At 40.5% G+C, this 23,187-nt stretch overlaps 1 protein-coding gene across 1 annotated transcript; it reads right to left on the reverse strand.

The window, feature by feature from the left end:
- Positions 1-963: 963 nt before the first annotated feature.
- Cdx4 (caudal type homeobox 4) lies at positions 964-8,953 on the reverse strand. Its single transcript, XM_048336832.1, has 3 exons — positions 8,452-8,953; positions 2,497-2,642; positions 964-1,173 (listed from the first exon to the last, which is right to left on the reverse strand). Exons 1-3 carry the CDS (start codon positions 8,951-8,953, stop codon positions 964-966), a joined length of 858 nt encoding a protein of 285 aa, XP_048192789.1.
- Between the last annotated feature and the right edge of the window lie 14,234 nt (positions 8,954-23,187).

A 23,187-nucleotide genomic window follows, 5' to 3' on the forward strand; every position in this document is an offset into this window, starting at 1 on the left:
ATATGGAAACTGTATAGTGGACCAACATAAAAACCTCTAGCTATCCTCCCTACTGCTGCTCTTTCCCTTACTCAAGTTGTGTGTTTGTTACCTATAAACAGTAGCTCTTTGATGATATGATGTGGAGAAAATGGAACTGGCTGAAAGGTAATGGCAGAAGGACTAGCTCACTGTCTTTGTGCTTATGTAAACCTGATTAGCACTGAATCACAATAGTAATAGCTGTGGAAAACAGGAGGGCAGAAAGGTTTATACCATGTGATGAGTTATCTGACTAATCACTTAACTAAGCTAGGTATATTCTTATAGATGATTTCATTTGAAATTGACACTGCAGGTTAAGTCCTAGGATAAGATAATTGATGACAGACATAGTATAAATGAGGGACAAAATTGATCTTTTTTATTTGCTATTTTTATTAGATAGTGCCAACGGATTCAGAATCACTTCTTGATTTTTAAAAAAGTTATCTTGTTAGGAAAACTGTTAACTTTTGAATTACACACTTGAAAAGATATTATAGAGATAATTTTCTGCTTACCTTATTCCTACTCCCTAAAAATAGCATCAAAGAACACACTCCGTATCAAATAATAAACACCAGAATACACACAAGAGCACTTCCTGGCAGAGCTGTGTTTTATGGTCTGTTCACAAGCAACTTTCTGAAATAGTGAACAGAGTTTCCAGAGCTTATGAGTCTAACTTTTAATTAAGAGAGCTTATAACTAAGCTTCCTGAGGGATTGACAGGTAACATAGAATGTTAACAAGAATTTCCTGGGGATCTTTTCTAAAAGAGTCCTATGAGACATCTTAACTCTGACTCATTGTGATTTGACTTGTTGAGAATACTATCTTACAAGCAATTTCACCCTGTACCAACTCTCTTGCTGGCAAGTCAGAAACCAAAGAGGCTTTGCTAAAGAAAGAGTATTTTCTGTTTCTTTTGACCTTTTTTTTTCATTCAGAGACTATGACCTGTTGTATCTCAATAGGTTGAAATCCACGGATAGCAGATGGAGTGGTGAAAAAAGTGTTAGGCAATTCCCCAGGGCTGATGGAGCCAGAGTCACTTTGCACCGAGCCTCCTCCGCTGTTCTCAAACTGGGAGATTTTCTTTTTGATCATCTTTCTCTCCTTGGCTCTGCGATTCTGAAACCAGATTTTCACCTGCAACACAACGTGCTTTGTTTTTAATGGCATAACATATTGTATAGGGTAAATACAGGGGTTGCTGATAGTGTACTGGGACTTCAGCGTTTATAAAGCTTCACTTGAGTTTCACAATGGCCTTGTGAAGTATGCCCATTTAATGTTTTTTAAAAGCTGTAGCTCAAAGAGAGGCAAATTGCCTTGCAAGAACTTAAGCTGAATGCAGTGTTCTTTGTTACATCTCACCTACTTTTATTGTTGTTGTTTCTGGGACTTGAACTCTGGGGCTGGGCACTGTCCCTGAGCTCTTTAGCTCAAGGCTAGCACTCTACCACTTGAGCTACAGCACCACTCCCGGTTTTCTGGTGGTTAATTGGAGATAAGAGTCTCACAGACTTTCCTGTCCGGACTAGCTTTGAACCATGATCCTCAGATCTCAGCCTCCTGAGTAGCTAGGGTTACAGGCGTGAGCCACCAACACCTGGCTTTCACCCACTTCTTTACATAACTTAAAATGAATGATGATAGTGACAGATACTGAGGAATGTTGGTGAGAGGGAGGGATTCAAACAGGTGATTATAATCAATCATTAAGAGAAATATATATTCTAATAGAAAAAGGTTAATGCAACATAGAACTAGGTGAATATGAGCCATGGCATGCCATATATCTCTCATTGGAGATGAAGACTAGTGTTATTACTGTGCTTATACAAGTAGTAGTAATGCAAGATTATTGGGATAGGACAATGTATTAGTGAACTTTATCAATTTAGAATTCTATGATTCCAGGATTATTACTAGACTTAAGTGAAAAAATGCTAGCTTACTATGTAATTGTCAACTTTGAACACACTGAAAATTGTTGATCCCTGCCATAATTTAATGTTTACAGTAAGCTAAATTTAAGGTAAGAATCATAGGATTACAATCAATTTTCCTCAGAAGATCAATTTTTCTCCTCTGAATAATGGAAAAACTTGGTTCAGGTTGCCAACTAAAGACAGATACACTTGTAGTTTGATGGCAGGAACTAGATAAATACTATTGTTGGTGATCTGCACTACACACACTGGTTTTGATTACTTGAGGAACTCTGCTCCTCTCAGGTCCCATCTTTTGCTTCTGTGATCACACGATGTCCACCACATTCAACAGTTAATAAATCCACTGACCAAAGAAGGTAAGTTAGGAGAGCCACTAGGATGAATGTGGGCTATAGGAGAACTTGAGGAATATCTTGGTTCTATGTTTTGTTTTCACTCCTGCTTACAAACATCCTCAAACCCTCAGTCTATTGAAATGACTATATGGAACATATTGGATGTATTTCTGGGATACCTGTCTCTCAGAAAGGCCCAAGTTAACTGCCAGCTCTGATTTCCTCCGGATAGTGATGTATCTATTGCAGTGGAATTCCTTTTCCAGCTCCAGCCTTTGATGATCTGTGTAAACCACACGGTATTTTTCTTTTGTTCTTGTTTTCCCTATTGGAGGAGAAAGCATTTCATTTAATCTTACTCTGTTTCTTTGCAGACTTTTTGTTTTTGCTGTTGTTGAGGGAATCATAGCTGCTTTTCCCACCATCATCTATAACTTTAAAATACAAAGAAAATATATTTCTTGAATCATCTATATCACAACTAAATTTCTCCATTAATTACATTCTCATCTGTGGTTATGATGTCCATATATCTAGCTGGCAGTAGATATAGTGTTTGTCTGTCTTTCTTCCTATATATGAAACCAGCATCTCTTTAACATTTCTACTAAAATGATCACTCAAGTCACAATCACTCTACCATTGGTGTACCGTTAAACCAAAACGTTTAAAATGATTAAACACTAATCAGTGGTTTTCATTCCTTCCTCACTCATCACAATGGCATTGATAGTAGTACCAACATCCATTACTCATTATTTTATATGCAATGCTTTCTTATTGCTTTCTACCAAACATCTTGAATATCCTCTTGAATTACCCAGAACATGTTTATTCTCATTGCACAGATAAGGAACCTGAAGTATAGGTAAGAGAATTTGTGTAAGTGAGCTCTGGAGAGGACTCAATCATACATCTTTAACTTCCAGTTCCGTATGCTGTTATTCCCAGTCTACACATGCCGGGAACTGTAAGAAAGTCCTTAGACTTTCTGGGATCTTGAAATAACAGTTATGTACAGTACCTAGAGAGAATTTGACTTTAACAGTAATTGTAAGAAAATTTTTATTGTCATTTAGAAGGTGCTATTTCAGACTAGTCCCTATTACCTATTTAAAATGTCGGGCTTTTTTTTTGTGGGAGTTTGAAGCCAAGTTTTATTCCCAAGTGAATACTGAATGGGGAAAGGAGTGTTGACTTAAGCAGACTAAAGTGAGTATTTCTTGTCCTTTGAAAGGATGTCCAAACATTTGCTTTGTATTACAACATTAACTAATTTCTCATGCCCTCCTTCAAATTGAATTTTATTCCTCCTTTCAAATTTTCCAAAGGTGATTAGGAAGTTTCTTTTCAGTTTCTCTAACCCCCTCCAGGATCTTCCTCCGTTTCTCTAATGGCTTTTAGAAACTCCTTCTGATCTTCCCTGGTTGTTTTTGATGTGAGGTTTTGGGGAGCTATCTGTAAGACAAAGACTTCTTTAAAGTGGCTCCCTAAACTCCATTGAGGTGTTAAGGTGCAGCACTGGCCTAACAAAGGAGCTACATAGCATCAGATCCCATCCTGAACCCTCTTTACATTCAGGAACACCAACCAATTGGTTTGGAATTTACAAGCCCTAAACAAATGTCAGACACCCTTTCATCTCCAGGAAAGAACAAAAAAGAGACACGAAAGTAGAAACAAATTCCACTTGAGAAATCTATCTTATGATTAAACTAAATGCCCAAGTAACTCACGGACTAATGATCTAAACAAAGTTCTTCCTGAAAATAGAAACTGATGAATGTCAGTTAACCTGACTCAAAGGCTGAACATTTGGTATTATTTGCTGAATGTGAACAGAAATTTAGTCTTGTAGCAAAGGAAGAATATGTGTTGGGGAACAAAAAAGAAAACCTGAGGTTTAACTTACTCCCATAACCTCCAATCTTGGAAAAAATGTATCTTTGAGGAGACATTTTCTAAAATCCCTCCTAATACCAAAGGGCTGGATGTTTAAATTTTAATTCAAGGCAAGATAAGTTAAAATTCAACTTGTCTGTGTCTTCTGCTTCTTTATAATCAGTAAATATAACCAGACTTCAAGAACTCTGGAAAGGTTGTGGTTCTTCCCTACCCCCACTGGTCATAAATTCCCCTCTTGCAGTTTCTTCTGAGGACAATAAAGTCAAGACCAGGCCTCTTTATTTGCCATGAAAATTCTCACTCTTTCCGGCAATATAATCCCTAAAGAAAGGAAGGACAAGCAAGAGCCTGGATGCATATCAAAGCCAAACTAAGTGTTAAACAGGGTCTGTAGCCCCAATCTGACAGATAAGACCTAAAACAAGGGATGACATAGCTCAAGGGAATATAGTACCTGCACAGTTTACAAAGAGAAAGGAATTTCAATTTCCTGGTGTTCCTCCTGTGCCACTTTCCCAACTGCTTTTCCTCTACCCCACTGCATCTTGTCCTTAAATGACCAAAGGGGATCTGGAGCATTTTTCTGGTAGAGTATGTTGTCCATATTCCCCATAAGCAACACTAACAGAACATTAGGAGCTGTAACACTTGCTCTTATTGCCATACTCCTAGAGATAGTGATATTTTAGAGACTGAGGGATTATTCTCAGATACAACTGTGAGTTAATTTAAGAAAGGAATTAAGTTTAAAGTTTACTAGACAACAACTTTCATCTCTTTGCAATGGGGATTTCATTACCTCTTTCCTCAAAGACTTGAGCACATCCCTGTAGTTCAAGATGGATGGAATGTTATCGTCTAGAAGGCACTGTCCTTGTAAGCCATTGTCATCATGTATGATGACTGTCACCCTAAATGAATTTTTACAAGTACTCATCAGAGAGACTGGCTGTGAGGGAAAGTCCTGGTAGGCAGAAGATCACTCTCCAAACCCAAGAACTATGAAGATGATTTCAGTAGGGGAAAACATGCTAAAAACCATTTTCTTCTATAGAGACAACTGTGTAATTAACTTCACTGTGATGAGTTTTCTCACAATGGCACTTCATCGAATTCATTTAAAAAGTGGCAAAATGTAATAAGCAAAACCAAAGAAGACAATGACAAGCCTCAATACTGATTAAGCTATTCCATTTATGAAGTGCCATAATCAAGGTAAGCCCTTTAAGCATGACTTCCTCAGAGTTGTAGAGTAGCTTCATGACAACCAATTAAAATTATTTCTTCTTCTCCTCCTCCTTTCTAATCCTTAACAAGAAAGCCTTTCCCCAGCCCTGCTTAGGATACCACTTTGCAAAAATTCATCTTGGTCCATAACTGGACCTGCTCTAATATGGTAAGTGATTAAAATATGAAAATGTAAAAAATATTTAACTTTCCATAGAAATTTCTGCAACCTTCTTCTTAACATAATCTTTAAAATGAAATGTTTACTGGAATAGATGACTTAGATAACTAAATAGAAACAAAATGTCTTACTTTTAAACCACATCACCTATAACACAATTATTGATTCTATACATTGGTCCTTTTAGACAATCAAATGCTATAATGAACACTATAGAATATTTTAAAGTATGCATATTAGGGTACAATCAGAATCTATTCCATAGTGATAATTTTCAAAAGTATACATATTAGGGGATAAATTAAATAGACCTTAGGTCTACCTAAAAACATTCTTCAGGACTAGAAAGAACTTGCCATAATTGCCTTAATTCAAGGAAGAATTGCTTCCATTATGTAGTTCATCTATTTTTGTCTCAGCCACAAACCAAATGTTATCCTACAACACTACAGGGTGAAGTGAAAAATGTAGGAGGATCTGACTCACTCATTCATTTAACCAATATTTGTTTAACACCCTCTCTATGTGTTAAGCATATAAATGGGTGCATTTTGATCCAAAGTGACCCAGTTAGGTGATCAACTTCTTTTTTTTTTTTTTTTGGTGAGTTTTAGAACCTGATGTCCATAAAAGAGCCACAGTGGAAACTATGTGAAATCTTTTGTGAGTGTGTGTGTGTGTGTGTGTGTGTATGTGTGTGTTCTTGTGTGCTTTTGTGTATTTTCTTGGGAGGATAGCCATATTTTAAGTTGTTACTGAAAATGCACCTTGGGCTATCAGGATATAGCAAAGGTGTACATTAAAAATGAAATAAAGGTTGAATTTTATAATGCGTCATCTGTAGGATAGCTGCTAAGAGTCAAAAGTATTCCAACAGCATTCAATTTTAAACTTTCCATAGAAAGTGGAGAGAAAAATCCTCTAAAGGCCACATGGGAAAGTCAGGTTTTAGGGTTAGTAAATGATGGAGATGCCACAGACTTAGAAGGCACCAGAGTTTCCCAAGAGAGGCTACCACTCATGAAAACATACGTAAATGGAAGATGTTAAAGCAAAGAAGCCAGTCATATTTTCCCTCAGTAACAGAAAATTCATAACAACACAATATTTTGTCATATCCTTTTTCCATTGTTCTCTATTCCAACCTGCCAGTGACTTTAACAACATGTCAATGACGTCTGTATCCTAAAGTGCTTCAGAACATAATCCTGGTCTAAAGGCTGATATTTTTTCTGGTTATTTTTGTGTTTATTACATTTTAGTAAATGGATGTTAATTACAACCCTGAGATTAGATGTAATAACAGCTCTAGAATGGCCCACGTTACTTCTTACTTGATCATCTAATTTACCGTGAGTGTGTGTGTGTGTGTGTGTGTTTGAATGAGCACACTTGTGTGGGTCCTGGGGCTTGAACTCAGGGCCTGGGCACTATCCTTGAGCTTTTGTTCTCAAAACTAGTGCTCTATCAGTTGAGCCACAGTTTCACTTCTGGCTTTTTGGTGGTAAATTGGAGATAAGAGTCTCAATGGACTTTCTTCCTTGGTCTAACTCTGAACCACAATCCTCAGTTTTCAGCCTCTTGAATAGCTAGGACTCTAGGCAGGAGCCAGTGGCGCTTTCAGCTCTACTTTTAATTGGGCTTACCACACTAGTAGTGTTATAGTCAACTTGCATTTCATCTTCTGGCTAAAAAGTCCTCCTAATGGTAAAAGTTGATACCATCCCATTCTCCTTCCTGTCTTGGCTTTGTAGAGGAGAGAGAAAACATATCTGTGAATGGGGAGAATAATCATTGTGGGTAAACGCTATTGAAAAGTCATTCCTTCCTCTAGAGGGATGGAAGTAATAGAATCAAATTTTACTAATTTTTCCTAATGCTAGGAAGTAAGGATTGGAATAAGAACGCGATTAAAGAACAACCATAACTGAAAACAGACGTCACTCCCTTTTCCCCATCCAAGATGAAAGATTTCCAGCTTTCTCTTCCTCCAGCTTCCAGCAATCTGGCTTTCTGGTAGGCATTAGGCTACGATACCTGCCGCGCCTTCCTGTAAGGTGCCACTAGCTCAGATTTGCATATTTAACCGCCAATTCCCTGATGCTGGTCCCAATACTGACTACAGCCACTTGTAGGTGGGGCTGCTATTCCTGTTCGAACGGGCTGGGGTGAAGATTGCCTCGAGTAGTCTATGACAGTTTAGTAAGGGTAACTTTCTTGCCCGCTTCAATGATTGCATTGGGGGAAAGGAGCTTTGTAGAAGGCAATGAATTTGAGAACTCGAGTCTGCCAATTTGGGCAAACCAAGCTAGAGATGTAGTGTTTTGTCGTCCCAATACCTTTGTAGCTAAACTGGAAGGTCCCAAGCACAGCTCGTCATCAGCTCTTTGGGCAAGCCACCTCACCCGGATGGTGAACGAATTGAAAAGAGCAAGCCTTGCGCGCACTGGGAAACCACATCTGGACTTCATAGCTGCACTCATACCTCGGTGATTCACCCGTTGAACTTTCCCCACATATCTGTTTCTTGACTCCTGATCATTCTGGCTAATGGTGCTCATTTCCCACGCGCTCACTCCCCTGGTTGACCCTCTAACCCCTGCCCCTTTCCCTGTAGGTTTAGTCATACATTTAGCAAGCTTTGAGTCCCGGAGCTGCTTGCAAGGTAACTAACTACTGGGCCAGCTAGCAACGCCTGACTCTCCTCACTTAAACTCTCTCTGGAGACTTCTCAGAAGTAGGAGGGAGGGAGGGCAGACAGAGGAGAGGAGCGCAGACGCGGAGGAAGGAAGTGGGCCGCGTGTCCCGACTGCTTACTCACCGGTCACCTGCACGCTTTTGCGCATCCACGCGTAAGGGCTGTGGCGGCTCCTACTGGGAGAGGTGGCGTCTGTGGTCACTGGGTCAATGGAGATCAGTGACCCACTGGCAGCGGCTGGAAGGCTATTGCTGCTGTTTCCACCGCCCGTGGGACACAGGTTGCTGTAATCGGGTGAGCCAAAAGCCAGAGGACCCGGGGTCACATCGTTCATGGGCACGGCGCCCATTGCACTAGACGGTCCTGGATACACACTCCAGTCTTCCCGGGGGGGACTGTAGGGTGAGCTCCAGGCCCCCAGCGATAGACCATGAGGATCCATGCTGGCCATATGAGGATAGCCCATATAGTGTGGATAAGTCGGGGTCGCAGTGAAGTTGGAGGCAGGCAGCGGACTCTCACCGTTCCCAGAGTGACCCACCCCTGCGTTGCTGTCTCCTCCAGGGCTCCTGAGAGTGCCCGGGTACATGCCCGCTTCTTTCTCCAAAAGGCAGCTTCCGTACATGCTGGCTTGGTGAGAAGGAAAGAACTCCCTAAGACATCCTGAGGCTCCCTGCAAAGGCCCACAACGTGACTTTGAGAAAGCCAGAGGGGCAATTGGTGCGTAGCTATGCTGCAAGCTCCTCTGCCCAGTCTCAAACTACTCCATTCCACGTTTGTTACCCCCGACAGTTTCCAGGTAGCTTGGTGTGGAAGGGCCAACAATGGTTGGGCTGACGTCAAGGGGCTTCAGGTTTTACATAGCATTTGCATTCAAATGAAGGGCCATTTCACTTTCACAGGAACTTGGTTTCACTATAGGCTCCCTTTCCCAAGCTCCTGGGCCTTTCGAAATCATCTTTCTTGACTCTGTCCATCCGGTTCCCAGAGCACCAGGTTTTTCTTGAAACACGAATTCTTCCAGTGCCTTTGGACCAACTCTCTCCAAAGTGGAGTTAAGACACCAAGTCGTGCTCTGGGATTTAGCCCTCAACACTGACACCTCTCTTTTACCTATCTTCTGGAGCCCAGCCTGCATATACTTTCTCTCTCCTGCCCTAGCTACCTGGTAGGGATATTTTTCCCCAACCAGGCAATGGCCTATGAGTCCACTGAAAAGGATTTTCCTTTCTCCTTCCTCTCCCCTGTTACCTAGGGAAGATATTCTGTTCATAACTCCGTATTGAGAATTTACTATGTGCCAGATATTATTGTAGACAGACACTGAGGACATAGCAGTGAGCAAGCAACAAAATTTTTGTTCTGTTTTCCTAAGGTTATATTCTAGTGGATGGCAGGCTGAATTAATCAGAACTACTATGAGGAATGTAGGTTATGAAAAAGGAAGGGAGATGGGGAGGGGGAGACCGACAGATCAAGTGAATTAGAGAACTGTTGTAACTTCATATTAATTTACTAGTTTCAGGTATCTCTGTCAAATATGATTTCTGTCCCAAAGTTGATGTCCCAAAAGGCCAGATTGTTTTTTCATTTTGATAAATATTTTATCTGATCAGAGGCACAGAGGCAATGCATCTATTGTGTTCCTTCCCTAAGAGTATCCTCCTTGAGGCCAGAATTTTTGCAGTCTGTAGTCAATGGCTGTTGCTAAGACTTGAGATTCTCTCTGAAAGCTCTAGTTGTTGTAAAAGACCTGGGATTGCTAGTAGAAAACCCCATCACCTTCTGTGTTCTACTTGTCCATTCCCTCCCACCAAGACCCACGCCACCTGTAATTCAGGCCACCCTCTCCTCAGGGAATGTGCTCCTCCACAATGACTCACCCAAGCTGACACTCCCACTTAGGTAATCCCTCTCTGGTTTTGGGAAAGTCATTTAACTTCTGAGCTTTCCACCTCCCCCCTCCCCCACGCCCCCTCCAGAGGATATAACCTAGGGCCTTGTTGTGCTAGGCCCTATTGAATTATATCCCCAGTGTATCCCCCTTTTTAAAGGCAGAAATACTAATGTTACCTACATTACAAGGCAGGACTTACTGTGATAATGCATATGAACTGCTTAACTTAGTGCTTGGCAGACAGTGTGAGCCACTATATTCAATTTATTCAAGAAATATTTGAGTATGAGGTGCTGTTCTGTGTATGGAGACAGCAGTAGTGAGCTTATTAGTTTGCACTGTGGTGAGGAAAGACACTTCTAAGTAACTAAATTTTATTGTATGTCGTATTGTAATACACACTCTGAAGAAGAAAGAGGAAGGGCTGGGAATATGGCCTAGTGGCAAGAATGCTTGCCTCGTATACATGAAGCCCTGGGTTCGATTCCCCAGCACCACATATATAGAGTGCTAGCCTTGAGCAAAAAGAAGCCAGGGACAGTGCTCAGGCCCTGAGTCCAAGCAAAAAAAAAGAAGAAGAAAGAGGAAGCTGATGGGGAATGCTGGAGAGGGGTTACAACTTTAAATGTTCTAGTCCAGGAGAACTTTTCTAAGCAATGTCAGTCAATTATGAGAGTGGGTAGATAGAATCATAAAGGAAGAGGATTCAGTTAGAGGGAACATGTGAAAAGGGAATGTCTTCTATTAGAGAAACAGCAAGGAAAAATAGTAGATAAGTTGCCTGCTGCCAGTTGTTCATGCTTGTAATCCTAGCTACTCAGGAAGCTGAGATTTGAGGATTACAGTTCAAAGCCAGCCCAGGCAGGAACGTCTTTGAGACTTTATCTCCAATTAACCAGCAAAAAGTCAGAAGTGGTGCGGTGGCTCAAGTGGTAGAATGCTAGCCTGAAGTGAAAAAGCTAAGGGAAAGTGCCCTAGCCCATAGTTCAAGCCTCAGTACTGGCAGAAATAAAAGAGTAAAGTCCAAATGCTGAGGTTAGATAGGATATCATAAACATTCTAGATTTTGGCCTTGCTTTAAATGAGGCAAGAAGACATTGTAGGGCTTTGAGCATATGAAAGATACGATGGATTGCTCTGGCCATTGCATTATGAGAATAGACTAAGCAGACAAAATATAACCAGGAAGACAATTGAAAGAGTATTGCAATTTGGTGAATGGCAGTGGAGATGGGGAGAAGCCATTGGATTCTGATTATATTTTGAAGCCTATTTCAGAAAACAGAAGAGAAACAAGTAATTGATAAGCAAGACTAATTGAAGCCCTGTGCTGGAGAGAAGGGACTAAGATGCAGGACAATAACATGTCTGTGGGCAGTTTTTATGCTTGGTTTCATTTAATCTTCACTACAGTCCCACAACTTATTATCATTTCTATTTAGAGATGAAGAGACTGAGGCTCAGAGAGGTGACATGAAGTATTTAAGCATGCATAGCTGGTATGTAGTAATGCTAGGTTCCAGTGTAGGCTGCCCTGAGTGTAAAGGAAATGTTCTTACATTGGTACCAGGCTAATTGTATAGTGTCAGGGCATAGGTCGAGAGTTGGATTTTGTTTTCCTTCTCTGCTCAGGATCTGAGGCCTAGCCTGCAAGCCCTTAACCCACCCCCCCCACACCTTTTTTTGCCAGTCCTGGGGCTTGAACTCAGGGCCTGTACACTGTCCCCCAGCTTCTTTTGCTCAAGGCTAGCACTCTACCACTTGAGCCACAGCACCATTTCCGGCTTTTTCTGTTTATGTAGTACTGAGGAACTGAACCCAGGGCTTCATGCATCATAGGCAAGCATTCTACCACTAACCCACATTCCCAACCCCTTTAAGACTTTTTACAACAGAAACTCAATAACTCCTGGATTATTCTTTGACTTGTTTTATCTGGGGGCAAATACCTGATATTTGAAACATGATGTCAGAATAGAGGCACACAGGGGCTTTCAAATTTATCTCACCCAGGGACGAGTTCCCTTTTTCTTGTCAGTTGTGGGGCTTGAACTCAGGGCCTGGGTGTTGTTCCGGAACCTCTCTGTGCTCTACCACTTGAGCTACAGCACCACTTCTGGGTTTTGAGTGGTTAATTGGAGATAAGTGTCTCATGGGGACTTTTCTGCCCGGGCTGGCATCGAGATCCTCAGATCTTAGCCTCCTGAGTAGCTAGGATTATAGGCATTAGCCACTGGCACCCAGCTATCCTTTTTTTTTTTTATCACGAGGAGACTGAGGGCTTGCCCAAACAGTTTTCTTTGTAATTTTGCAGTATGGAGGGAAAAAAGCTGTTCAAATTCTCTCTGTTCTACTAGACTGAAGTTGAATGTCCCCTTTCCCTAAAGCCTCCTTGCGGTGATGTTTCTCTCAGAATACACTTATTGGAATTCCACTACCAACTGCTGTTTAGCCTGTCTTGGAGCTATTTGCTGTCTTTTCTAAATCTTTTGGGGTCTGAGTACCTTGAAGGAGCATAGAGAGGTATATTTGAAGCCAGGAGAATGGAGTGTCTTTGTACTTGTAGGGTCCTGGGAAGTACTTATGAACAGAGTTGATGAAACACCTCAGAACTGTGGATTTGACCCAGCTATAGGCTTGTCAGAGAAAATTAAGTCAGTAAAGGGCATTGTAGCTGGGCACCAGTGGCTCATGCCTGTAATCCTAGCTACTCAGGAGAGTGAGATCTGAGGATCCCAGGTCAAAGCCAGCCTGGGCAGACAAGTCTATGAGATTCATATTTACAGTTAAAGAGCAAAAATCTGGAAGTGGAGTTGTGGCTCAGCAGAAAAAGCTTAGGCACAGCACCTAGTCCCTAAATTCAAGCTCTAGTACCAGTACACATACACACACACACACACACACACACACACACACACACACGCACACACACATTGTATAGTGCTTAGCAGAGCCTGGCTTCAGAATTTCGTGTGTGTGTGTGTGTGTGTGTGTGTGTGTGTGTGTGTCTGTGTGTGTTGGGGATGTAGAGACTCTAGTTTATTTGACTGTGACTTTTTGATTTATTTCTTACTCTGAAGATCAATGAGAAGAGCTGTTTTACTACAGTGATCTTAGTGCCATCAGGAAGTGATCTTTTAGTTTTTGAGACTTAGGGATCAAATGAGGGTTCAGACTCTGGACTAGTCTCCAAGTTAATTGTAAGGCTTGTGAAAGGTTGAAAAAATGCAGAATTGCTTTTTAAATGATCCAGTGCACTTATTTTAGACTGTAGAGGACTGGGTAAACATTTTCCTTATCAGTCTTAATGCTTTGGAGACTCTCATTACCTGGTCAATATTTTCTAAGCTTGGTCTGACCTGACAGTGTTGCCAGAGTAGTCCAGGGCTACTCCCCACCCTATCACACTCCTGTCTACCCTTCTACCTACTTCCTTGGACCTGATATAGGCCTTGATTGAATATCTTCTGGGGATAGGAAGAGAAGGAGTCTTTTTGTACCAAGGATCCAGGCATTAATCACTGGGGAGTTCTACTACTGAGAGTTAGATGAAGAATGCAGACCTGTGTCTTTCTTTACTGATATGATAATGGAGGCTGATAATAGGGCAAGGAACTACCCAAGTCATTACTAGTAGGCAATCAGAGTAACTTGGATTTAAACCCAACCATAATTGATTATATGGACCGCCACAAGGCATTCCAGTCCTTTTAGCATCAGTTTCCTACACGAAAATGGGACAGACAATAGAAACCATTCTATAGAGATACTGGGAAGACTCATTGTACCAGGAGTGTGCTCCATTATTACTGTCATTCATGAAATGGCTGAGACTCCATGGTATACAAGTTTATCATGCATCTCTGGCCCATCTATATATGGAAAGTACCTAGTGATCGGAGCAATGACCCACAGAAGTTTGAAAATCCCCATCTATTCTCCTTTCATTCACACTTTTCTTTCCAGGCTCTGAACACAGGTCACTTCTACTCACTTACTGTGATGGATGTTGGAGTTTCTGAGGAAGGACCTTATAGAGAATGAACATCTCTAGGATTTGGGTGAAGTATGATTAATGTATGTTTTGGAGAAAATCTGAAGTTTCTTCTGGGAATTTGAATAGTTACAGTAAATACTCACTGAACTGGTGGAGTAATATGGCTCAATACTCACCTTGAACCCAGGGGTAGCTTCTAAGTTCTAAGTTGGGAGAATAAGAGAAATGAGGACGGTCCAGTGATAGAGGAGAGCCCAAAAATACTGAAGAAATAGGCTTCTAGCTGTCCAAGGATGGCTTAACTCTGAGAAACAGAAGTTGTGTGTGTGGATATTAGCACCTAATGCTAACATCCCAGAATAGGAGAGAATTGTTGGGGGAGCTTTTATTTATTTATTTTTTTGGTTGGTCATGGGCTTGAACTTGGGGCCTTGGCATTGTCCCTGAGCTCTTTTGCTCAAGGCTAGTGCTCTACCATGTTGAGCCATAGCACCACTTCCAGTTTTCTGGTGGTTGATTGTAGATAAGGGTCTCATGGATTTTCATACCTGGGCTGGCTTTGAACCATGTTAGTCAGATCTCAGTCTCCTGAGTAGCTGGGTTAAAGGCATGATCCACCTGCTCCTGGCTTTTGGCGGAGATTTTATAGAAGAGAGAGGGAGGAGGAAGGCAAAGAAGAACAACCAAACTAGGGAGACATAGAAAATTTGGCATTGTAGACATGATAGGGAATCTCAAACAACAGACAGAGAATGAAAGAGGTTTATTCTCTAGAGGAAAATGAAAAATGCAAATCCTGCCTGTTTGCTTGGAGGAGAAGACCCAGAAGGTCAGTTCACAGAGCACTTCCTCTAAGCCAGAACTTGTGCTGGGCCATTTGGTACAAACTTTCACCAGGTTCACTATAAACCAGTTGTTCAAGAGTGGGGAATCTCCAGTGTGGGCCACGTAAGGTCTAAGAAATCATTCGATCTGGCCTTGCCAAGGTAACCACAGGCAGGACTTGAAATCCAATAAATCCAGGAGCTTATTGTTCAAAGAATTTAAATTTTTAAAAAATCAATCTAGGCCTGTGAATAATGTTATAAATACCCAAATGGTTTTTGGCAGAATAAAGGTTTCCCACCTCTGGATCAGCCCTCTTATATAGAGGTGGAAGTAAGAGGATGGAAATGGTGGCTGGTGAGGTCAAATAATTGGCCCACAGTACAAAATAAAATGCAGCTAAAAGAGCAGCTGGTAAATCATTCTCCATTCCAATGGTTTGGGCCTTGGAAAATAATAGCTTGGGTGTTATGTCCACACTTACTGAACACAGGATTAAAGGGAAAATTTGCAACATTACAATAGAAAAGATTTAGATCATTTTGAAGAATAATATGCCCACTATGAGGGCCAGAAAGTATAGGAATGAGTGAAAAAGTTGATGAAAGTCATATGGAGACCCCCTTATTCTCAACTTCTGCCACTACCAACATCCCACATTCCAGTGGTATATTTCTTGGCATTGTTTATATTATTGTGCTGGTCATGGGGTTTGAACTCAGGGCATGGGTGCTGTCACTGAGGTCTTTTGTTCAAGGCTAGTGCTCTACCACTTGAGCCACAGCTCTTCTGGTTTTTAGGTGGTTAATTGGAGATAAGAGTCTTACAGACTTTCCTGCCTGGACTGGCTTCGAATCTCAATCCTCAGATCTCAGCCTCCTAAGTAGCTAGGATTACATGCATAAGCCACCAGTGCCTTTATCACTCAAATTCATAGTTTACATTAAGGTTCACTGTTGGCACTGTATATTCAATCTATGAGTGTTAAGAAATACATAGCACTCATCCACCATTGTAGTGGCACACAGAAAACTTTCACTGCCCCCAAATTCCTCTCCCTCACTTTAAGAAACCACTAATCTTTCTACTATCTCTACAGTTTGACCTTTTCCAGATGCCATATGGTTGGAAATATACAGTGTATAGTCTTGAAATTGACTTTTCTGACTTAGCAACACATGTATTTAAGGTTTCTCCTTGCCTTTCATGACCTAGAACTTGGCTCATTTCCTTTTAGTAACGAATAGTATTTCATTGTCTGAATGTGCCTCTGTTTATCTATTCATTCACCGAAGAACACCTTGATTGCTTCCAAGTTCTGGAGGTTGTGAAAAGGCTTCTATAAACACCCATGTAAAGACTTCTTTTTTCTTTTTGCTGGTCGTGGGGCTTGAATTCAGGGCTGGGGCACTATCCCTGAGCTTTTTTCTCTCAAGGCTAGTGCTCTACCACTTTGAGCCACAACGCCACTCTATGTAAAGATTTTTGTGTGAACACACATTGTCATTTGAACAAATACTAAGGAACATGACTGTGGTTCCTATGTCAAGATTATACTTTTGTGAGAAAGCAATCTTCCAGCTTTCCAAGTGACTGCACTAGTTTTCCTCCTCCTCAGCAATGAATAAGCATTCCGAATGCTCCACATTCTCACCAGCATTTGGTGTCTTTTGGTTCTAGATTTTCAGTGATTATAAGGAGTGGATAATATTAGCTCACAGTTGTTTTGATTTGCAATTCCAAAAGACATATGATGTGGAGTATTTTCCAGATGCATTTTTGTCATCTGTGTATTGTTTTTGGTGAAATGTTTTTCCAGGAATGTTGTTCATTTTTGCTTTCGGTTTTTCTTTTTAAATACTGTGGTTTGAACCCAGGGCTTCATGCTTATTAGGCAGGGACTCTACCACTAGAGTAATGCCTCTAGCCTTTTTGCCTTTTAGCCTTATTTTTTGGCGGTACTGCAATTTGTACTCAGGACTTTGTGCTTGCTCACCTGGTGTTCTACCACTGAGCCACACCTGTAGCCTTAGTTTTCAAGGTTATTCTTAGAATAGGATCTTTAAAAATTAATTTATTGTTATTATAGAAGTGATGTAAAGAGAGATTACAATTACATGAGTCAGGTAATGAGTACGTTTTTTCTACAGTGTCTTCTGTTCTCCCATTCTCTCCCAGTCCCTCCCTCCCGTTTCCATATCTTGGAGTTTGTTTTAGTATGTATATTATTTTATATAAATATGAAGAAGCACTTAAGCACTGTGCCTTTGTGTTCCTCCCCTAAGAGTATCCTCTTTTGGTTTCACTGTGTGTGTCTAGATTCCTGTATTTATCATATTCCAGTGTACTTTAGATCTAACTTCCACGTATGAGAAAAAACATGTGCTGTGTGTCTCTCTAAGCTTGGCTTACCTCATTTAACATCATTTGTTCTAGGTCCATCCATTTCCATGTAAATGATATAATATTCTTTCTAATGGCTGTGTAAAATTCCATTGTGTATAGCCATCATACTTCTTGGGTCTACTCATCTATTGTGGGGCATCTGGGCTGTTTCGATATTTTGGCTATTGTGAATAGTGCAGCAATGAACACAGATGTGCAAGTGGCTCATGCTGTTCAGGGTAGATACCTAGGAATGGTATGGCTGTGTCATAAGGAGGATTTATGTTTAGCTTTTTGAGGAACCTCCAGATTGCTGTCTAGAGTGGTGATACTAGTTTACATTCCCACCAATGGTACAATAGGGTTCCCTTTTCCCCACATCACTGCCAACATTTGTTCAAATTCACAATGTTGGCCAATCTTATTTGGATGAGATGGACTCTTGGAGTTTTGATTTGCATTTCCTTTTATGGCCAGGGATGATGAACATTTCCTCAAGTGTTTCTTTGCCATTCTTATCTCTTTCCTCTTCCCAGTTCCCTTCCCCCCAAGTTGTAAGGTTCATTTCCAGCACAGTGTCTTATGAGTATCACTGTTGCATTGGTTTACCCTTTGGTTTTTTTTAGATTTTCACATTTCCCTAACCACATTTCCCAGCTCAGAGATTGTTTCATTCTTCATGTTTAGCCTACTAACAAGCCCCTGTAGGGGCTCTGTATTATTTTAAACTCTTTCTTAGAACTCCAATCTTTCTGCTACCATTACCTCTTATTACATATTCTCTACTTTTTCTATGAAAGTCCTTTACATATTAATTATAGTTTTTTTTCTGATCCTGGAATTCAAACTCAGGATCTAGGAGCTGTCTCTGAGTTTTTGTGATCAAGGCTAGTGCTCTACCATTTGAGCCACAGCTCCTCTTCTGGATATTTTGGTAGTTTATTGGAGAGAAGAGTCTCATAGACTTCCTTCCCAGACTGGCTTTGAATAGCAATTCTCAGATCTCAGTCTCCTGAGTAGCTATGATTACAGGTGTGAGCCACCAGTGTCTTGCTTAATTATAATTAAAAAATACATATAGTATGCTGGGACTATTGCCTAGTGGTAGAGTGCTTGACTCATATACATGAATCCCTGGGTTCAATTCCTTAGCACCACATATATAGAAAAAGCCAAAAGTGGTGCTGTGGCTCAAGTGGTAGAGTGCTAGTCTTGAGCAAAATGAAGTCAGGAACAATGCTCAGGCCCTGAGTTCAAGCCCCAGGACTGGCAAAATAGGAAAAAAATACAAAAAATTGGCACTCTGGTATTTATTCAATCTCTTCAAACTGTACTTATTGTATTTTAGTATGGCTTATGTTCTTTTTGAAGTGTGGACGTGATATATTAGGTGAAAGAAACTGCAGCAAACTGGACTTTTCCAATGTGCTGGTAAGGGTGGAGGAGAAAAGCATTCTGTTGCTATCATTATGCTCAGTTTTTCAGTGTTGAGGTGCTAAGACAGGGATTTTACCTGTGTTGATCAATCTCACCAAACACGTGACCTTGATAATTAGAATGGGCTGAAAGTTGCTATTTCTCTTCCTTTACAATTGAGGATTTTCTTTCCCCATGGTAGTTTCTGATAAAATCTCAGCAGGTTCTAGTAAAATAGTTTTCCTTAGGGAAGGTCTTTTGAAGTAGATAATTCCCTGGCATATTTCACAACAATTTTCCATCCTTGCAGAAAACAGGAGGGTATTTATCTCCCATAATCAGTGTAATGACCTAGTAGAATTCCTAGAGTAAACCTTTTCACCTTTTGAGTGGGCTACTCTGGAATGTTTAACTTTCCAAACTTCTCTACACTAGGTATCCATCCATTGCATCATCATTGAGTGCATGTTTTCTTACCCTGGCATGGGTTCTTGCAGAGGTCTCTATTCATGAATTTCTGATGAACAAAGTTGTGATTCTCTGTACTCAGCTGTCTTTTCAATTTTAGTGACAGTAGTTTGCCCTATGACTTCACTTCTCTAGTGATTTTAAGGATTCTTGAGAGAGAGAGAGAAAGAGAGAGAGGGAGAGCATGAGAGAGTAAGCATCCCATTACTGGGGCTTCAACTCAGGGTCAAAGTACAGCTTTAGCTTGTTTGCTCATTGATGGTGCTCTACCACTTGAGTTGCAGCTCAAGTTATGGATTTTGTGGTGGTGAATTGAAGATAAGAGCCTCACAGACTTTCCTACTGGGGTTGGCTTCAAATTTTGATCCTCAGATCTCAACCTCCTGATTAGCTAGGATTACAGATATGTGCTACCCGCCACCTGGCTTAGAATTCTTTCTTTCTTTCTTTCTTTCTTTCTTTCTTTCTTTCTTTCTTTCTTTCTTTCTTTCTTTCTTTCTTTCCTTCCTTCCTTCCTTCCTTCCTTCCTTCCTTCCTTCCTTCTTTCTTTCTTTCTTTCTTTCTTTCTCTCAATCCTTTTTTTGAACTTCTAAAGTCCATACATGCTAGACAAGGTTCTGAAAGTCCAGTTTTTTATATTTTTAATGTGCTCTGCCAGGTTGGCCTTTTCATTTTCCAGAATGGACCCTTTGTTTCAGCCTTCCAAATGTATTCCACTTCTTTTAAAAATACAGTTTAGTCCTGTCGGGCACCAGTGTCCCATGCCTGTGATCCTAGCTACTTAGGAGGCTGAGATCTAATGATTATGTTTCAAACCAGTCAAGAAAGTCCATGAGACTCTTACCTCCAACTAACTACCAAAAGCCAGAAGTGGAGGTGTGGCTCAAGTGGTAGAGTGCTAACCATGAGCAGAAAAGCTATGGGATAGTACTCAGGCCCGGAGTTCAAACCCCAGTAACTACCTTTCCCCATTCCCAAAAGAAAGAAAGAAAAAGAAGACAGTGAGCCTTTTAGAAAAGAGTATACTAGCAGTGGGAAAAGGCTACAGAAATAGATGGAGCCATATAAAAAAGATAAACCACTAACATTCACGTACTCCATGATGTGAGAGCTGGAAAACATTAAACTCATATTGTTTAGCAACTTAGAAGAAACAAATGAAAAAAAGTGGAATTGATTTGCCCTATGATTTGTAGAGAATTTGTGGCAGTAATAAGACTAAAAACCTGTGTCTTATGAATTCTCAAAATATCCCACCTTCTCTTAATACTGACTCCTTTCTTAGAAGGCAACCCCTGAACTTCTTGTCAACCCTGTATGGAGCAAGAAACAGGCCAAATGAACTCTGAAACATCCTGTGGATATGAAGATTTATAGGATTTCATGAAGAAGTGGAATGAGACGGAAATAGTCCAAACTTGAAGGAAAGAGTGAAAACAGTGGCTCAGACTGAGTCACTGATAAAAAACAACTGTATTTAGTACTAATAGAATAGCCCCAAACCACGTGATGTTTTCAGCATTCTCACAGAACTGCTCATGTGTGGAATTACAGAGTTTCTCACCTTTCCACACATTCCTGCTTCTCTTCTAATGGGAAGAGAGAGCATTTCTGGTGGCCAAGAAGCTCCATACCATATTGATCATCTATGGAACCTGTTTTCTGAAATAATATCCTTCTCTGAACGAATGAACTAAACATGGCAGGCTTGGTAGTAATTAAATTACTCTTGTTTTCTCTCTTTCTGAGAGAAGCTACTGACTAGCTTATGTATATTTTTGAAAGCTATGAGTTAGATATCTACCTGCAGCTGAACAATGAAATGTGAATGTTGCTCAGAAACATTTATTCAGGGAAGCATACCAATTCTTGCGAGGGTGATTGTTCTTTTATTAGGGATTTGCTCATATTAACAAAGAGAGGTAGGAGAAATTTGTCTTGATATTTAGTAACAGTTTCCATAAAGTCAATTGCTTAGAAAATTAGAACAATCTGGGGTTGTGTAGAAGGCTGTTAGTAGATTTGAATAAGTTCAAGGGAGATCTTCAAATAATTTTGCTTTCAAAAATTGCTTCAGTGGCTGGGGATATGGCCTAGTGGCAAGAGTGCTTGCCTCGTATACATGAGGCCCTGGGTTCAATTCCCCAGCACCACATATACAGAAAATGGCCAGAAGTGTTGCTGTGGCTCAAGTGGCAGAGTGCTAGCCTTGAGCAAAAAAGAAGCCAGGGACAGTGCTCAGTCCTTGAGTCCAAGCCCCAGGACTGGCCAAAAACAAAACAAAACAAAAATTGCTTCAGCTTCTCAGTGTAAGATATTCAGTCACATTCGGATGCTACCAAGCTACGTTTTTTTTTTTTTTTTTTGGCCAGTCCTGGGCCTTGGACTCAGGGCCTGAGCACTGTCCCTGGCTTCTTCCCGCTCAAGGCTAGCACTCTGCCACTTGAGCCACAGCGCCGCTTCTGGCCGTTTTCTGTATATGTGGTGCTGGGGAATCGAACCTAGGGCCTCGTGTATCCGAGGCAGGCACTCTTGCCACTAGGCTATATCCCCAGCCCCCAAGCTACGTTTTTTATTTCTCTTTTTTTTTGTGTGTGTGCTAGTACTGGGACTCAAATTCTAAACGTTGTGCTTTTCTTGTTCAGTTCTTTTGCCCATGGCTGGCACTCATTTTTTTTTTTTTTTGCCTGTCTTGGGGCTTGAACTCAGGGCCTGAGTGCTGTCCCTGAGCTTCTCTGTGCTCAAGGCTAGCAGTCTTCCACTTGAGCCACAGCGTCACTTCTGACATTTTCTGAGTTGTTTATTGGAGTTCGTGGACTTTCCTGCCCAGGCTGGTTTCAAACCTCGATCCTCAGATCTCAGCCTTATGAGTAGTTAAGATTATAGGCGTGAACCACTGGCACCTGGCTCAACAACTTTTTACTCTCACCTTTTAATTCATTTTTATGTGTCAGTCTCTGAACCCAGTCCCTATACTTTTCATGCTTACTGAAAACATTTATTATTTACATGGTGCCATTTCTGTTAGGGATCTTTTTTTTTTGCCAGTGTTTGCTGCAGTCTCACACATTCATTAATCACACCTGACATGTGAAAACTATTGGATATCCCCTTATTAGATAAAGAAAGTGTTCTTTCAAGGAGTGAAATGTTTCACTTGGTTTCTTATGCTTCTATATAATCCATTTAGTCACCATTAATTATTCCTATGGCTTCCTTTTATGAAGACATGCATTTATTTCCAAAGTAATAAAATATTTGGCAAACATTGAGAAGACTTTTAAGTGTTCTGCAATAAAATATTGGATAAGCAAAGATACATTCAGATTCCTTTTTATTGGAAAAGGTTGAGCTACCTCAAGTGAAAGCTGTTCAGTTTTGTAGAGTGATATCTCAAGTAGATATACACAAACATGCTTTGGATTTTGCCTTTCTTAGCTTATTGAATGTAACATAAACATTCCCTTGCTCTCTAGTAAGTGGCTATTAACAACGACTCACTCTACTTCAGCCATTTTTTTATGCATTATTTCTCTTTTGAAGCCAGGGTAAGCTTTAACACCCTTAATAAATAGTTATTTCTGCTCTTTGGAGATTCAGCACTCCTATTTGTTTAAAATGAAAGTAAACAACTTGTGTAGGAGAAAAAACAAATTACATTGTGACAGATTAATTTTGCTCATGCATATGGTTTTCCCCATAATTGCAGATAGTATCTTTTAAAAAAAAGGCTCAGATTAGAAGATTCATTTTGTCATTTATGTACCAGCTATTTATTCAGTGACTACTCACTATATTCTTTTTTCTTTTTTGTTAGTTACATTTTAGAAAAATGACATGAAGTCATGTAGCTGCAAATAAATGTAGTTTA

Source organism: Perognathus longimembris, chromosome 28 (assembly GCF_023159225.1).
Source record: "Perognathus longimembris pacificus isolate PPM17 chromosome 28, ASM2315922v1, whole genome shotgun sequence".
In the NCBI taxonomy this organism is placed as follows: Eukaryota; Metazoa; Chordata; class Mammalia; order Rodentia; family Heteromyidae; genus Perognathus; species Perognathus longimembris.

Coding starts and splice junctions, on each gene's coding strand:
- Cdx4 (XM_048336832.1), bottom strand. CDS start 8,953: ATGTACGGAAGCTGCCTTTTGGAGAAAGAAGCGGGCATGTACCCGGGC. Junction 2,643..8,451: donor CAAAAGCGTGCAGGTGACCG/GTGAGTAAGCAG, acceptor CTCCTCCAATAG/GGAAAACAAGAACAAAAGAA. Junction 1,174..2,496: donor TGGGCCTTTCTGAGAGACAG/GTATCCCAGAAA, acceptor GTTGTGTTGCAG/GTGAAAATCTGGTTTCAGAA.